This window comes from Mustela lutreola, chromosome 5, assembly GCF_030435805.1.
Source record: "Mustela lutreola isolate mMusLut2 chromosome 5, mMusLut2.pri, whole genome shotgun sequence".
NCBI classification, from domain to species: domain Eukaryota; kingdom Metazoa; phylum Chordata; class Mammalia; order Carnivora; family Mustelidae; genus Mustela; species Mustela lutreola.
In genome coordinates, this window is record NC_081294.1 from 62,543,193 (window position 1) to 62,558,976 (window position 15,784).

Sequence of the window (15,784 nt, forward strand, 5' to 3'; positions counted from 1 at the left end):
GAATAAATCAAATGTGGAGATTCTAAGGCCGAAGTGGGGGAAAGCAGGGGGGCTTAGAGTCGTAGAGCTGGGTTTGGCTTCAGACCCCCACGCCCCCGCGCCAACCCCGTTCACTAGCCAGGGTTTGGTTTGGGCCCAGTTGCTTTAGCTTTCCCTATCTCGGTTTCTTTGCCTGTAAAATGGAGATGATACCCGCTACTTGTAGGGTGTGGTCGGGGTGAGATGATGTATGTGAAATGTGTGGCAGGACGCCTGGCGCGTGGTGGGTGCACCGTGGGAATCGGGGACTCCAGCTCTGTTTCGCTGTGGTGAGGCTGAACTGGGGAGGAGGCAAGAGCTTCCCTGCTGGCGCCAGGCCGCTGGGCTGTCGTGCTGGTGGCATCGGCCACAAACTCAGTCTGCAAGAAAGGGTGGCCAGGCCGCAGGGGAGACCAGGGTCTCACAGGTGAGACCAGAGGGAGCTGCGAGGTTGTCCCTAATGGTTGGGGGGCTGGTGCTCCCCAGGCAGGCTGCATGGAGTTCGTTCACCTCTGTGTCTTGGTGACTCAGGCAGTGTTTTGGACATAGTCCCTCCAGTGAAGGAGAAGCCCAGGAGGGTTGTCTTCACCTGGTTTCCCTTCCTCTAAACCAAGCATCCAGCATTTTAAACGGACTCAAAACTCACTTGTGCACAGCCATTCCCCCTATGCACTGGCTCGTCCAAAGCGCTCTCAGATAACAATGCTACTCAAGGGAAAGCCATTTATTTGAAATCTTTATTAATGAATGGAGAAAAATAATGCAATGCGACAACATTCATGTCCTGCTGCCTAAATCCGTAACAGAAGCAGACATTATTACTTAACAAGCTCACGTGGTGCCAATTCTGAGACCAGATGAGGTTGTCCTTCCTTAGGAAATGGGCTCCGGTAGCATTGTTTTTCCATGTTGTTCTAGCAAAGCCTTTTACTTGGTTCAAGTTTAAATGTCTCTGTGTGTGTTTATGCGCGTGTGCGTGTGCGTGTGTGTGTGCATGTCTAAGTATGACTGCAGCTCTGGCCTGGTGTTTGCTATTTATTTGGTTTCAGGTGCCAGCATTTTGCTGTACTCGGTCCTCTCCTTTCAGAACAACAGAGCTATTTATTGATACAAAGGAGAGGTGTTCAGATCATCTTGTAAAGATGCAAAGCTCAAAATAAACGCTGTATCTTTATTTGGAAATCCACATCCTTCCTTAAAGGAAGGCTCAAGAGTCAATTTGTACGAAGCATGAAGCCCAAGTTGAGTGTCTATTTTTAATGACTACTTTGCTTACATTTTAGATTGTACAAATGCCTTGTCAACTCTTGTAGGAATTTGGACTTTATTCCGTTTTGAGCCAAAGAACCTTCACGATAAATACTATTGTATGCTTCAAAAACATTAAGAACCAGAATGAAATGAGAGCTACCTGACTTTTGAGAAGTAACAGGCTAGTGGTATGAAAAATAGACAACAGAGATCAGTGACAGGGTTCAAATGAACACGGTAAGCCATTTTATGCCTTGGGGGAAAACACTTGAGATAATAAATACAAATGACAAATATTTACAATAGAAGCAACAAATGGGACATCAGTAGGCGAACACATAAGACATTTACACTGAGGAAAATATAAAAGTGATGCCTTTCACACATCCAGCCCAGGAGCCGGCGAACAAATGAACAGCTGACCCAGCAACGCGGGAGAATGTTATTGCTTCAGCTTTTGAGTGATGTAAGTAAAACAGTAACGTGCTGCAGTGGCCCATGGCATGAGACAGCCACGGTTTACGTTCGGTTCCCATGGCAGAGCCTGACATACCGGTCCTCCTCCCCCGGAGGGCAGAGCGGGATTAAGCGCACCATCTCTCCAGCTTTTTAGGTGCTTCTCCCAGCATTTTGTCCCCTCCCCCCTACCCCCCACACCCAAATGGTTTCTTTCTAACCTGGATCACGGAAGATTGGGGAGCTGACCTTCCAGTAGCAGCATGTCCCGGCACTGATGAGCTTGGGTTTGGGGTAATAAAAACACTAGCCTGGTTTGGGGTAAAGGCATTCCCTGGAACAAATTAGAGCAGATAAATTTAACTTCTTTACCTCTGGCCTCGAGTCACTTCGAGGGAGAGCTATAAGCTGATCAAACAGAGGGTGCATACTTTTTTGCCAGCTCACTAGAATGGGGGGTCCCAAAACTCGGGCCCAAGAGCCAGATCCAGGTGGGCACCTGTTAAATGCAATCTTACTGGAGCAGAGCCAGGCCTGTTGGTGACATGTTGTTTTATATATGCCTGCTTTTTGGGCACAGTGACAGAGGGGAGTACTTGGGACAGAAACCGCATGACCCGCCAAACGAAAAACAGTGTGATTTACTCTCTGGACCTTTACAGAAAAAGTTTGCTGACCACTGCTCTAGAAGGAACTGGCCGAGAACACCTGTCTACGCCTTGTAATCCTGGCTTCCTGTTTGAGTACTAGCTGCGAGAGAGAAGCTTTAATGTTGATAACTCCGTAGGCAAGAAAGAAAAGGCCTATCTGTGGAACGTTTTGAACGACCCCAAGAACCCCATTCTGCTGACCCTTTGTTACAGTCCTCTTCTCACTGCCCCCTCCTTGCCTTGGATTTTTAGCTCTGTCCCTCCTCTGTCTTTATTTTGTCCACTCGGACTGCTTTCTCCGTTGTTACATTCCCAGTCCGGATCTGGAAAATCCTGTCCCTCAGTGCTTCCTGGCGGTCACCTCCATTTATGTAAAAGGTCAGCCTTCCCTGCTGGAAGCCACAGTCCCCTCTGCTCTCTTCTCCCCCTTTCCGTCCTGCACACCGAGAAGCCCCATTTCCGACTTGGCCTCAAGGCATCAGGTACAAGGCTTTATCGATCTTGGCTGAGGATCAAGGTGGGGTAACCAAATGCTAAGGAAAAAAAAATCTGTCATATGTTCTTCTCACATGTGCGTTTTCCTCCAGGGATGTGGTTTGCTCAGAGTGGCCGTGAGCTCATGCCGGGCAGGCAGACACACGGCTACATCGCTCTTTGATTCCTTTTAAAAGAGCACTCAAAAGAAAAAAAAAAATCATCCCCAAAAGATGGGCTGTATTTCTTTTTCCTTTGAGCTGGTTTTAATGACCCATTTGCTTTGTTCAAAAGCCATTTATTTAGACGACAGGTATGTAGATGTAACTGGATAAATAAAAAAGTGAAATAGAGATTCGAAGCAGTGGTTAATATACAGACCCACAGGGACCACTCCCTCGGACATGGTCCCCCAGACGGAACAATGGCTCAGAAATTACACTTAGAACCCTTGCCCTCCCCGTCCCCAGCAGCTCCAAACCTCAAGGTCCCATGCAAGAAACTGAACTTCCATTTGGCACCAAGCACCCACACAGCCTCCATCTCCTCTCCACCCTTCTGACTCCCAGGGCGGTTTTCACATTCACTGCTGCACCCGGATCCAGCCCGCCCTCTGCCAAGGCAGCACCAGAGCTGCGGGCCTGGAGCCCAGCACCGAGTGTGCGGTCCAGTCTGATCCCTGCCCTTCCCCGGCCCAGCTCCCCCACAGCAGAGCAAACCGCAGGCCGCCGCCCAGTGGCTCCACGGATGGAAAGAAGACAAAGTTGCAAGGAGGCCGCGTGCACGCTCACTTAGGGATGTGCAAGTGTGGGAACCCTCTGCGGGCCCAGCCGAGACCTCGCTGCTGTCCAGGTCGCCTCTGCCTCACCTGTTCGTTCCGCTAGCACACACCTGCATCAAGTCCACAATCCCCACCAAATCCTGCGTGTAGACATCCCCCCTCTTTAATGGCAAATGTTTTGGAATGTCCATAGAGAAGAAAATGGACGGCATGGAGGAAAGATTTCCCGGCCAGGCCTTTCGTTTCACCTCCGGATATCGGAATACTCAGACTGTTCCTCCTCCCACTCGCTGCTTCCAGAAGTTCCCTGGCCCCCGTGGCTGGCGGCTCGGCCCTGGGCATGGGCGTTTGGATGGCTTTTGCTACCTCGCTCTCCCCTGGCACCTCGGCCAGTCTCCCGACTACTGGGCTCTGAGAGGGGGTGACCTGCCTCCCCGTGGTGGGCCCTGGAGAGCTTGGCTCTGTCTGCCTGGAGCTGGCGCTCAGGGGACACCGTGGGGGGCCTCTGGATGGCCGAGGTACAGAAGCTCAAGATGGAGCACAGGCCTCCCCAGTTCTGCTCGCACTGGGCCTGGACGCTGTGGGTGACGGCCTCCTTCACCTCTTCTCCGCACGTCAGCAGCAGGTTCACCAGGTCCATGTATGGTCTGGAGATGGAGAGCAGAAAGAGAAAGAGAGAGAATGGAACCAGTCCTGAACGGGCCACCGAGGACATGGGGGATACCAGGCACAAGGGACATATGGCTGAGGCCTTAGTTTGGTGAAAGAGATTTCAGCAATTACTTCAGGTCTTTATTCATATTCTAAGGAGTGCTGGCCTTAGCCGCTATTTCCTAGATGGCCATTACCTCCCAGGCTCCATGCTGGGGACTGGAGACAGGCTGGTGCCTGAGCCTACTACCACCAGGAAAACGGCCAGTGACGATTTGCAGGTGCATAGTGCCTCTCGGGAAGGCGGGGGAGAATGCCAGGTAGGGCGGCTGTGTGAGTGTTGAAAAGGACTGTAGGAGAGCTCTGGGCATGTTTCCCGTGTGCCAGCTAGGAGGGTTTCAGTGGGAGGAGTAGAGAAGTGTCTTGGGGCCAGTGGTATAAGAGGCAAATGGTGAAGGGTTGGAACTACCTAACTGAGGACTCTCTTTGGCAGGGGAGGAGAAGCCATCAAAGATTTGGGGCTGCAGAGCTCCACATCGCCCTCTCGCCACGTGGTGTCAGTGGGGCTGGCTGGCTTTGCACTTGGTGCCAACTCTCCCAGGTCAATCTTCTCTAAGTGAGGCTCCCCAGAAGCCATTTCCCCACGTCTGTTTTTGCCCCTGCTTTAGGCTCCTGATGAAGGGTGTTTCTGGAAGGTCCTGGGTGCACTTCCCTCTGTACTCAGTGGAGAAGGGTAGGAGGCAGACCACGGCCCTGCAAAGTCACTTCCCATGGAGCTCTCCCCCATTCCTGGTACTAAAGGTCGAAGATGGGGAGTGGCCCTCTAGGCATCTCTGTTCTTCCAGTCTGGCTTGGCTAGAACTGGAGGTGAGGACTGGCCACAGTGGGCCTAGGTGTTGGGATGAGGGCTGGCGATCTGTGAAATACGCACATTTGGTTCTAGCTCAGGCCATCCAGCTGCCCTGGGTTGTTCTTTGGGAAAAATGCTGGAGGAAGAATGAGCACATCATGCCGCACAGGGGTGGGAGGTGTGTGCCGCAGGCGGGAACAGCGTGCCTGCTCTTTACGGGCCCAGCTGGTAAGAGGTGTCCCCCGCAAGGGGCTCTCATAACCCACTCACTGAGCCCTTCTCACATCTCACTGGCCTTCCAAAATCCCCAGGGAGGGTATAGACTGTTTCACGTGGCTAACCAGCATTCTTTAGCAGTCCTTGGCCAGCAAAGTTTCTGGGTATCTCGGCCCATGAGCACTACAGCTCTGGGCCATCGCCTCGGGCAGGGCAATCCCTCTGGAACGTGAGATCACTTATGAGGAACAAGACTTTTTTCCTCTGTGAGCCGGGACCACCTGGGTGGCTGCCTGTTAGCCCACTTCATCTTCTCTTTGCAAGCTGGCAGTTGCTAGGCAGAAGAGCAGATTGTGTTTTAGGACTTGTGAAGTAGTTCACTGCCATTTTTATGAATTAGTCCTCAAGTTGTAGTTGAACTGTCCTCATGTCATAGATGTAAAAATGGAGATGGCTGGTGGTGGGGGGAGGGTGGGGGAGAGGAGAAAGTCAGTTTTTGGAAGCTTCTGGGCTGGGAAGGCCTAGAGCTGGGCTGAGAGCAGTGAAGAGGAATGTTCCGGCTGATAGAGATCAAGCTGCCTTTTAAGGCCTACTTGATGCCTTTGGAGTCAGAGAGTCTGTGCATGGCTGATGGACAGGGCGCTTCAACTCTCTAAGGCAGGCCCCTAAAAGTGACAAGGACAGCGATAACACTCCTCCTCCCGGGCTGCGAGAGGGGGCCATGGGGCAACACAGAAGCAATGCTGCACGCATATTTGCTTTCTTCTATCTTTTGACAACTAGCAACCGACTGCCTCAGGGAGCTCAAGGTCACGGAGCACATCTGCTACAGCAGCGTCAGGATTTCAGTGTCTGATTTGTACCTGCCCCTCTCTGGGGCAACAGGAGCAAATTGCGGGGGCTGAGAATCTGTCTTTTTTGGGACCAGCCCAGTGATCTTCTTCGAGTTTTCTTTCCCCAGAGTAAGGAGGGCTCTCTTGGGAATGCACGGACTGCCTCCTGGCCTCCTTTGCCAGGGCAGTCTGCCTGCCAGATGAGCTCTCAGAACCCCAAGGCAAATCCGAGAAGGCTGGACTAGCGAACGCTCTCTCCTGCCTTTGGCGCTCTCTCCCGAGGAGAAAGCTGTGAGCCATGGGGAGGGGTGTGTGTTAATCTAAGCCGTGTTTTGAGCTGGCATGGTGCCTTCTCAGGCTGCAAGCTCAGCCCGTGTCTAATGACAAAGCCCAGCTTTCTCAACTGGGTGTCAGCAAGGCTAAAGGATTTTTAAAAATACTTGGAGGGGGACGTGCCTGGAGGCTGCCAGCACCCAGTGACAGGGTGTGTGGTGGCCAAGGCAGTTGATATGAAGAAAGTGGGGCGGGAAGGGGTGAGAGGAACAGAGGGAAGCGGAGAGCTTGAAGGGAGCCACTTTAAACAGACATGAATGTTTTGGGGGTGGATAGGGATTGGGTTGAGGAATGGGGGTGATGTGGATTCTGGAGCGACTGTGACTTCCTCTTCTCTAAAGGGAAAAGCAAATTCAGTTCTTATTTTCTTATCTGAGACCAATGCCACGCATTCTTAAATGGCCTTCTTGATATCTGGGGACTGACGGGATCCTTTGTGCCCAAATCAGTGAAGACAGTTAAAGGACAACACCATCGTTCAGCTTGAAGTTGAGCTGACACACCCCATAGTCATGGCTTCAGAAGGAAGGTAGTGGGGTGCTGGGGGTAGCTGGGGTTCAGTGAGACCCACTGCCTGGATATACTGGCTTAGCGAGAGGAAAGAGGACTTGTGTGCAGGCACAGTGAGTGTTCTTAAAAGAGGCCCAGGCTAACTTATGGGGTGAGTCACCTGCATTTCCAGAGCAGGCTGGGGTGGAGGGCTATGTGTTCATTCTAAATGATATGAAGAGCCCCTGAGAAGTAAAAATCTCAGGGCCTCATGGGCCATGTTTCCACAGAGGAGGTACCAGAGAAGCCACAGCACTTTACCCCTTCTTAAATTCCAGAGGGAGCAAAAAACCCTTCAAAACCTTTGGTTTTCCCAAAGAAGACTTTTCTCCCATCTTGGAAAAGACAAAGTCTTGTTGCACTCCAGGAATGTCTTACTGATATATAAGCTCATGCCCTTCTTCCATTCTTGAGGCCAAGAAGCTATAGTGGATGACAGTGGACTGAGGACAAAGGAGCTTTGGGAGTCTCTTAGCCATGGGGCATTTGCCTCTTTCCAGGGGCAGCTTGAAGGAAGGGACCTTTAGAGCACTCTCCTTATATAATGGGGGTATAACTGAGAAAAGGGAAGGACCCCCTGCTACATCTGGGAGCCCATGAGCCTCTCACAGGCCAGTATGGAGAGAGCAGGTCAGGAGCTAGGAGGTCCCATGTCTATTCCTGATAATCGGCTTGAGTTGTAGGTACTGCCAGGTCCCAAGCTGGATAGTGGGGATCAAATCTCAGAGTCAGATCTTGAACCTCTTAGCTGCGATTATCATTATTGTTGTTGTTGAAGATGTTGTCATTGTATGAGTGGGCAAGGGACTTGACCTGGACGGTCTCATTTATTGTTCCCAACAGGGCTGCCTGGTGGAGATTACTCTCACCACCTAACAGAAGAGGAGAGGGCAGCTAAGAGGTTCAAGATCTGACTCTGAGATTTGATCCCCACTATCCAGTTATCCCTTCTTTACAGGTATTTGGAAGAGTGATAACTATTTCATAGGGTGTCAGTGTGACTAAGGAGAAGACAATATCACTTTGCCTTTGGCAAGAGCTGCTGGCAGAGATTCATGGTAAATCTTTGAATTCTAAAAGGGCTCTGGGGGTGTTGCAAGATACTTAGACCCTTCTAACCTGGTGGAAACTGGTGGGTGATGGCTGCTGTCCTCCATGATCTAAGCGGTGTGTGCGTGGGGTGGGAAGTCGCCTGCTTGGTGGCAGAGCTGGGGGAAGGCCATGGCACCAACTGAGGAGCAAGAGATCATAAAATTGTACTGATTTGGCTCCGTGAGCCACTGTGTAAAGACCGATGGTGCCATCAAGCTGGTTGTGACTTGTTTCGCTCTGTTTAGCAAGTGGCCTGCTTTCTGCCCTCAGTCTCCGAGGAAGAAGCCATTGTGACCTACTGCCCAGGCTGCATGTCAGGAGCACCTCGGTACCACATGCTCTATCACGTTGCAAAGTTTAGGATCCTACAGGTGAGATTTTTTTTTTTTTCCTTAAGGAATAACATTTCCGGGGTTTATTACTGAATTGCCAGTCTTTGAATAAGCAAGTTCATATTTACCCACTTTGGCAAAAAGGTGTTTAGCTGATTCAAGTTCTTGACATGGGTCTTGTGTTTTCTCTGGGAGGGAATCAATGTGTTAGAGAAGGGGAACTGGGCCTTCTGAGGGAACCGAAGGCCATGGGGACAGGAAAAAGGGCTATTGCTCTCAGTTCTTGGCTTGAAGCCTCCAGAGCTGGATGACCTGGCTTTGCCTCTCATTCTCTGTATGACCTTTACTCTAGTGAATCTCAGCTTTCTGATCTGTAAAATGGAGAGAAGAATGCTACCTCGCTCCCAGGGCTGCCGTGAGGATCTGGGGAAAGATTCCCGAAAACCACTGAGCACAATGCGTGGCACTTAGTAAAGGCTCAGCCGCTGTGATGGGCTCTTGGCTGTCTGCTGGGGCACCTGCGAGGCCGCTTGGAATACTCAGAACTGTTGGGATTTGCACTGAGGGGAAGGGGAAGCGTATTTCTGAAGCCTACGCATCTCTTGCTTAGTATGATATTTTCTGTTTCTATGGCTCATGCTTTTGAAACCAACGGTGGACATTTCTTTCACTTTTCCTGAAGGCCAGCAGGAAAGGGCCTCCCAGGGGAGTCTGTGCAGCTTTCTGAGGTAGAGTGCAACCTTTCCCATTTGGTGGGAGGTTGGCCTCCAGACACAGGCCCCTCAAAGTCCTCCACACTAGCCTGAGGAGCGGGCCCCCTCCTTCCCATGGCCCCTGTGGGGCGGCACTCACTCATGCAGCAGTAAGTCCTTGAAGTGAATCATCTCTACCATCACCCGTGTGTTCTCCTGGGCAGCAGAGCACAGGTCGTGTTTGAGGTAGCATTCCCGCTGTAACTGGAACACCATTTCCTTAATGGCGGGGCACTTCCGGCTTATGCAGCCGAACCTGTGCCGCAGAGCGTGGGCCTTACACTTCAAGGCATCTTTGATGAATGACTTACCCTGAGGACAGAGAGGACAGAGAAGAGAGAGAGGGGCAGAAGAGACAAGTCCTCGTCAGAAGCTTGTCAGTCACACTTCTTGGCCTCACACGGGATTTTTGTTGGACAACTGAACCCCAGGGTCCTGCCTCAGACTGACATCCATGCAGGCGGCAGGCTGATGACCGTCAGGGGGTACGTCTGGAGTGACAGGACACCTCCGGCATTTGGCTAAAAAGGATGTTACTTTGGGAGACTAACAAATCTGCCTCCTTCCTCCCAGCTGCTCTACTAATTTCCCTCATTCTGGGGCTTTTGTGACCGTCTGTCCTCTAGGCAGCCCAGGGTTGGCTGCTTGGGGGCAGACTTTCTGGAACCCAAGGGGAATGTGGACAGACATAAATCCCAAGCTTCCAGCAAGAGCGTTTCCCAAGGAGAAGGTGCTTCCTGATCCAAGTCTCACATCATTGCTTTTTCCTCCAACCCCACGAGGGACATTGAAATTGGGTGCTATCTGTGCCTCAATACCTCCCATGGCCCCCAACCCATACTCGTGTCTCCTCCTATCCTTCAAGGAGGAGCATTCTTTTCCTTTTTGAAGCTGTTAGGATTATTGCCTCTAAAAGGCCTGCCTGGCACTCTGCCTGGCAGCATCTGGAGTCTGAACTGCCCAACTGACAGCCCCTCCCCCACAATCCCTGCCTCTGAGTGGCTAAGGCAGCCAGGCATACATCTGGGCCCCACTTCTCTTTCCTGGCAATCCCATGGGATTGTTCTTATCCTAGAAAGGAGACAGCTGTTGGGGTTGCGGAGGCAGGCTGGGGCATGAACTCCCTTATCAGCCTCTCAGGGCGGGGAGGCATTGTGGGATACCTACCTAGGGATCCCCACTCCCCCATTACTATAGAAACAAGCTGTCGTTGGAGAGGGCACCCCTCTGTTTTTAGACAGGCCTGGAAGTAACGGAGTGGAGAAAGAGAATGGGTTTAGGTTGGAAGTGGGAAGCCAGCCAGCACATTTAATTCAGTTCTTCCTTTAGAAGCAACTGAAATGTCTACACATAGTGTCCGGTTGCTGAAAAAGCCCCTCCCCATGGCCCCTTTTGCTCTGACTTTCCAGCGGGAGCCAAAGATGATGGAGGGTAGGGTGTGTCAGTTCATGGAGTAGTCACATGCTGGGAGCCAGCTTGAAAGGGATGCTTCTCACTTGAGAGCATACTCCTCTTGGTTGAGAGAAAAAGGAAGATTAATGTATTCGAGGGCTGCAGCAATCTGTTTTGGTATTCTTCCCTGACATCCTGTAGGATCGCCCTTAAATACACATCTTTCCCCTGGATTTCCTATTACGTTCCCTAATTCCAGTTAATCCAGAAGGGGTGCTCTATTAGGGAGCCTTGAGGAGTTCAGATGTTCTACTCTTTCCTTCCCTCGTCTCTGTTTCCCACCCCCTGCCACGCCACATCCTCTGGTGTGTAGGCTCCCAGCCCTGTCACATCCCTTTCTGGTTCCCAGGCATTGCTTTGTCAGGCTCTCTATAGCATGTCAGTAGATGGTGGCAGGTGGCATTTGTAAGTCACACTGTAACTGTTGGCCTTCTTCAAATGTTGTCCCCTCTCTCCAATTGTAGGGGAGAAGAGGTTGGTGAGACAGAACAACAGGAGGCTTTGTAGTGCACATATGGGCTGGGGAGAACATGGAGAATGTGAGCCTGATACCACCTGCCACCTGAAATGTATTTGGGTTGTTAGCACTGGAACCATAAGGTGGCTTGCTGGGTTCTTGCCCTACCCCAAGCTACCACTAGGCTTTTTATTTTTCACCCTGGCTACTCTGGGATAGCTGGAGTAGGTCAGGCCTTGTTAGGGGACTCCCTAGAGCAGGACTCATTCGGGGTTTCTGGGTTGGGTGAGGAGGGTCTGCTACTTAGGAGGAAGAAGTCTGTTATTCTGGAAGCCCTGAATTATCCTTGTTACCTGCTCACACACCCATGATGAGTGATGAAACTTACACATGATGAGTTTCTCTGAAGCTTGTGTCTCATTTATTCCCCCCAGGTAGGTGAAAATAGGTCTTAGAATATATAATTGGAGGCCTTGTCCTCCCCCCGACAAACCTGTTTCTAATGTGATGGGCCTTGCAGACTGAGTTCTGGGTGGCCAGACATAGTGTGTCCCCTTACAAGATGTTTATTATTTGTTCTGCCTTTTGTGTTCTCTGCTAAGAATGCTTAGATGATTGTTTAACTTGCTCTCCATACCCCTCTGCCTGTGTAGACACAGCTTAAGGGTGGGGTTCTGGGAACAGAACCCCATGAGTGGTGTGGGAAGAAACTGGCACCCTGCTCTGCACCAAGAATGGTTCTTGCAAATGCTAAAAAACACCATAAAGATCAGCTAAGGAGACCTGTTCACGAGTCTTTCCAATTAACACTTCAATCATGCAATGCCAACCTAAAACATTTTGTGCTCTATGTGGTTTTTACCTGGGCATCAAATTTTCCAGCGTTGTGCAGAAAAGTCATGCAAATCCCATGTAAGCCTCGAATCTCACAAGAGTTGTTCTCGAAACATTCAAACACACCACACCCCACATCGCCAGCGTTGACCAAACAGTGTTGAATTTCCGCTAAAATGAGAATGACATACAAATATATACAAAATTCTCAGCCATGCTGGGGAATGCTGAGAGGTCGGCTGAAATACAAACTAGTAATGACTACAAGAAAATTTCAGAAGATAAAGTTAGAAATGACTATTTCAGGATCTAAAAAGTTGGGCAAGGAAATGTTATCGTCTAATGTCCTTATGAAAGTGTCAGTATTTGTAAATGCTGTATTTGTAAAAAATCAGCCAAACCTATGTTACAAAGATCACAATCAGAAGTTAGGTCTGAGCACTCCATTTTTTATCCTTTCCATGGTCTTCAAGTCTTTGTGAAAATACTTAGTTTGAGGGTGCCTGGGTTAAAGGCTTCGGCTCAGGTCATGATCCCAGGGTCCTGGGATGGAGTCTGATCTAGGGCTCTCTGCTTGGCAGGGAGCCTGCTTCCCTTCCTCTGTCTCTCTGCCTGCCCCTCTGCCTGCTTGTGATCTGTCCGTCAAATAAATGAATAAAATCCTTAAATTAGTTTGAAAGCAAAAGCAATTTCAGCTTTCCAAACCCACAAACACAAGGAAGATTTTAAATGATTCGCTTGCTCTCTCCCTTCTGTACTTCATCAATGAAATACCCTTCTCTACTTGGAACTCTAAGCCGCTGCTATTAAATCACAGCCATTTCCTTCCTGACCCCAAATGCTAGCGTCCAAAAAGCAGTTTCAATTCAGCTTTATGATTCAACACCTAAAAATCAAAACAAAATTCCTATTAAGGCAGCGTCTCCAAACCATCAGCATTAAAAATACCAGACTAGGGGAGCTGCGGTTGCGAGCAGGCTCAGGAATCGAGCCAAATGGGGGCTAGCCTGCAGAAACGCAATCTTCGCACTTAGAGGCTCCTTTTAAATAGAGATCCGGTGTGAGATATCACTTAATCCCCTAGAAATTCCCGCGATCCGGGAGTTTGCTGCGGTCCTTCGCAGAATGTGGTCCTAATTCATCTCCCCAAAAGGATAGACTGAGGGAGTTAACTGTCAGGCTGTCGCGTGCAAGAGACTCTCTTCTATCCCTCCCCCCACCTACCCGATGCACTGATTTAAGCCAACCTCAAAATTACATCAGAAAAGTATATTTTGGAAGAAGGGCGGGGTCCGAGTAGATAATCCGCGAGAGAATGAGTGGAGTGTATTTGTGGAGGTCACCAACTACCGAGAATCACGTTCAATTTTCAGGGAAAGCGCTGGAGGGGGGGAAGGGTGGGCGCCGGTCCTAGGCTGAGGCCAGCGCAGGCTGGGGGTGCGGGCGCTCGCGCGTGGAGATGGGAGACTCCTGGATGATCCCACGCGCGGTCCCGACGCGCCGGGCAGGAGCGCGCAGGGCGGCGATTCACTTGCTGCGGGCGTCCCTAATGGGCACTCGTGCATTCCTGCTCGTGCGGTGAGCGCACGCACGCTGCCGCTGGGTCTTAGGCCCCCAAATTAAGGCGGCGGCGGCGGGCGGGGGGCGCCGAGTGAAGGAGCTCCAGACAAATTGTCTTTCTCTGCCAGGAGCTGGGAAAAGGGCCAGCCCCGTGCCCTGCACGCCTGGCTCTGCTCGGCAGCTTGCCGGTGAGCGCAGAGCCGATGGAGCAGCAGCCGCGCACGGGTCGGGCCGTGTCACCATTTCTGCGCCAGCTGACCGCCCTGGAGAGAGAGAAGGCGGCAGCACCTCAGAGGTACGCTTTGCGCCACCTCCCCCAACCCCTCCCCGGCAAGCAATGCCCCCGAGGGGAAGTCCACCATACAATCGGTCTCGCCTACAAAGTTATTGGATGTTTGGTATCTTTTGAGGAGGGGGAAAGCAGTCCTGTCCCGGTCGGCCGGCCGGCTGGGAAGAGAAGTTCTCCGGGGTCAGGGCGCAGGCTGGCTCCGGGGACCCTCCTTGCCTCCCGCGGGCGGGCCAGGATGGAGCAAGGAGCTTTGCACTGGACAGAGAACTCTCGGGCCGGCCCTGGCCGTGTCAGGCGCTGCCTCGTTTACCCTCGACCCCGGGGAGGACAGCAACAAGTCCTGCTACAGCCATTTCATCACCCTGCCAGCACGTGCGGATTCTCGCCTAGCCTCGCGCTTTCCTTTGCATGTCCCGCGCCACCCCAAGAGTTTGCGCGGCCCTAGATGGGCTCCCAGTTCCGGGCAGAGCGCCCGGAGCGCGCTGCTTGGGTGCACCGTGTTGTCTCCCAGCAGCTCCCTGCCGCGGGGGCGCTTGCACTTACCTGTGTTCTGCAGGGACAGGCGGCCTTTCTGCTGGGAGCCCCTGTCTTGGGGACCCTCCGGCGGGTTGGTGGCGTCGGTCCCCCGCGCCGGGTCGAAGGTGGCCAATACCAAAGCCAGGGTCACGAACTGGCCCAGCCGCTCGGCACACATGGTTCTGTGTGTAAACCTCCCGCCCGGAGACCTGGATTCTTTGTGATCTCCTCCTCTTCTTCCTCCTCCTTGGCTGCGTCCCCTTCTCCTCCCACTCTTCCTCCTTGCTCGCCTTTTCCCTCCTCCTCGCGGCCGCCGCTCGGATAGAGGTTACCCAGCGCCCTCCCGTAGCTCTCTGGAGAGCATGTGACCAGGCCGTTAGCAGCGCCGCGAGTGCCCGGCAATGGCAGGGATGGTGCCTCAAATATCCCTGGAAGCTCTGGTGTCACTTGAATGAAGGAGTCGAGCAGGTGTTGTCCCAGCGGCTGGACCAATCCGAGACCCCGGCCCGTTTGACAACACGACTGGGAGGCGGGGCCTGCGCCCAACTACTACAGGAGGAAGCCGAGCTCCGCCGGGAGCGCCCCACAAAGTTGCCGACCTGGCGCCGGCCGCGCGTTTGCTTGCGTGTATGAGTGTGTGTGAGCGCGGCCGGAGACGCGTGCGCGTGTGCGGGTGATCCAGGGCAATGGCCGAACGCACTTTAAAAAATAAAAGCGAATACCAGCTCCGATTGCGACTAAAGAAGAGCGGGAGCAGACGGTCTGCGCTGGGACAGCGTCGTTCCCCCCACCTCCCACTCCCCGGGCCCCTGGGCTCGCATCACACCCGCATCTTGCCGGGAAAGTTTCCTCTTTCTGTCGTTTGGAATTCAGTGAGCTCCCCAGACCCGAGCCTTGACAGATTGGAGTTTCTTGGGCACAGTGACGCTAGGGGCAAACTGAGCACAGATGGGAATTCCTGGCTTTGTGACGCTTTGCTTTAAGGAAAACAAACAAACAAACAAACAAAAAACAAAACAAAACAAAAAAAACAACCAACCAAAAAAACAACTTTCGAACTAAGATAGGAGAAGCACTAGATAGGACTTGGCCTGCGCAACTGTTCCATCACCCCCCCCCCGCCTTTTTTTTTTTTTTTTTTTTTTTTGCCCCGATTTGGTGGGCCGTGCAACACTTAGTGTGCCAGTTCCTCACCCCTCCCCCAATCCAGACGGATTCCGGGCTGGGCTGCAGGGATCCAGGTGACCGATTGGACTTGCATCATTTCTAGGCGGGTGGCAGGGAGGCCCAAGCCGCCCTGAGTCAGCCCGCCGCGGAGCATCGCTTGCCCCGGAGGTCGGAGCTTGAAAGGCAACTTTACGCGTCTCCAAACACACTCTTCCATTTCCCCAAAGCGCTACTCGCCGCCCGGCTCCGGATTCCCTTTAGTCTCCAGTTA

General features: G+C 52.1%; 2 protein-coding genes across 2 annotated transcripts in view; one reads left to right on the forward strand and one right to left on the reverse strand.

The window, feature by feature from the left end:
* BNIP1 (BCL2 interacting protein 1) overlaps window positions 1-8,525 on the forward strand; it is a 142,762-nt gene extending 134,237 nt beyond the window's left edge. The window contains exons 9-10 of the transcript XR_009353865.1: window positions 8,021-8,120; window positions 8,425-8,525. The gene's annotated coding sequence lies outside the window, so the exon portion shown is untranslated. The remainder of the gene's footprint in view (window positions 1-8,020; window positions 8,121-8,424) is intronic.
* STC2 (stanniocalcin 2) lies at window positions 740-15,454 on the reverse strand. The gene is made up of 4 exons (XM_059174326.1): window positions 14,374-15,454; window positions 12,010-12,152; window positions 9,339-9,550; window positions 740-4,277 (listed from the first exon to the last, which is right to left on the reverse strand). The coding sequence occupies exons 1-4, from the start codon at window positions 14,522-14,524 to the stop codon at window positions 3,875-3,877; spliced, it is 909 nt and encodes a 302-aa protein (XP_059030309.1). The 5' UTR covers window positions 14,525-15,454; the 3' UTR covers window positions 740-3,874.
* Between the last annotated feature and the right edge of the window lie 330 nt (window positions 15,455-15,784).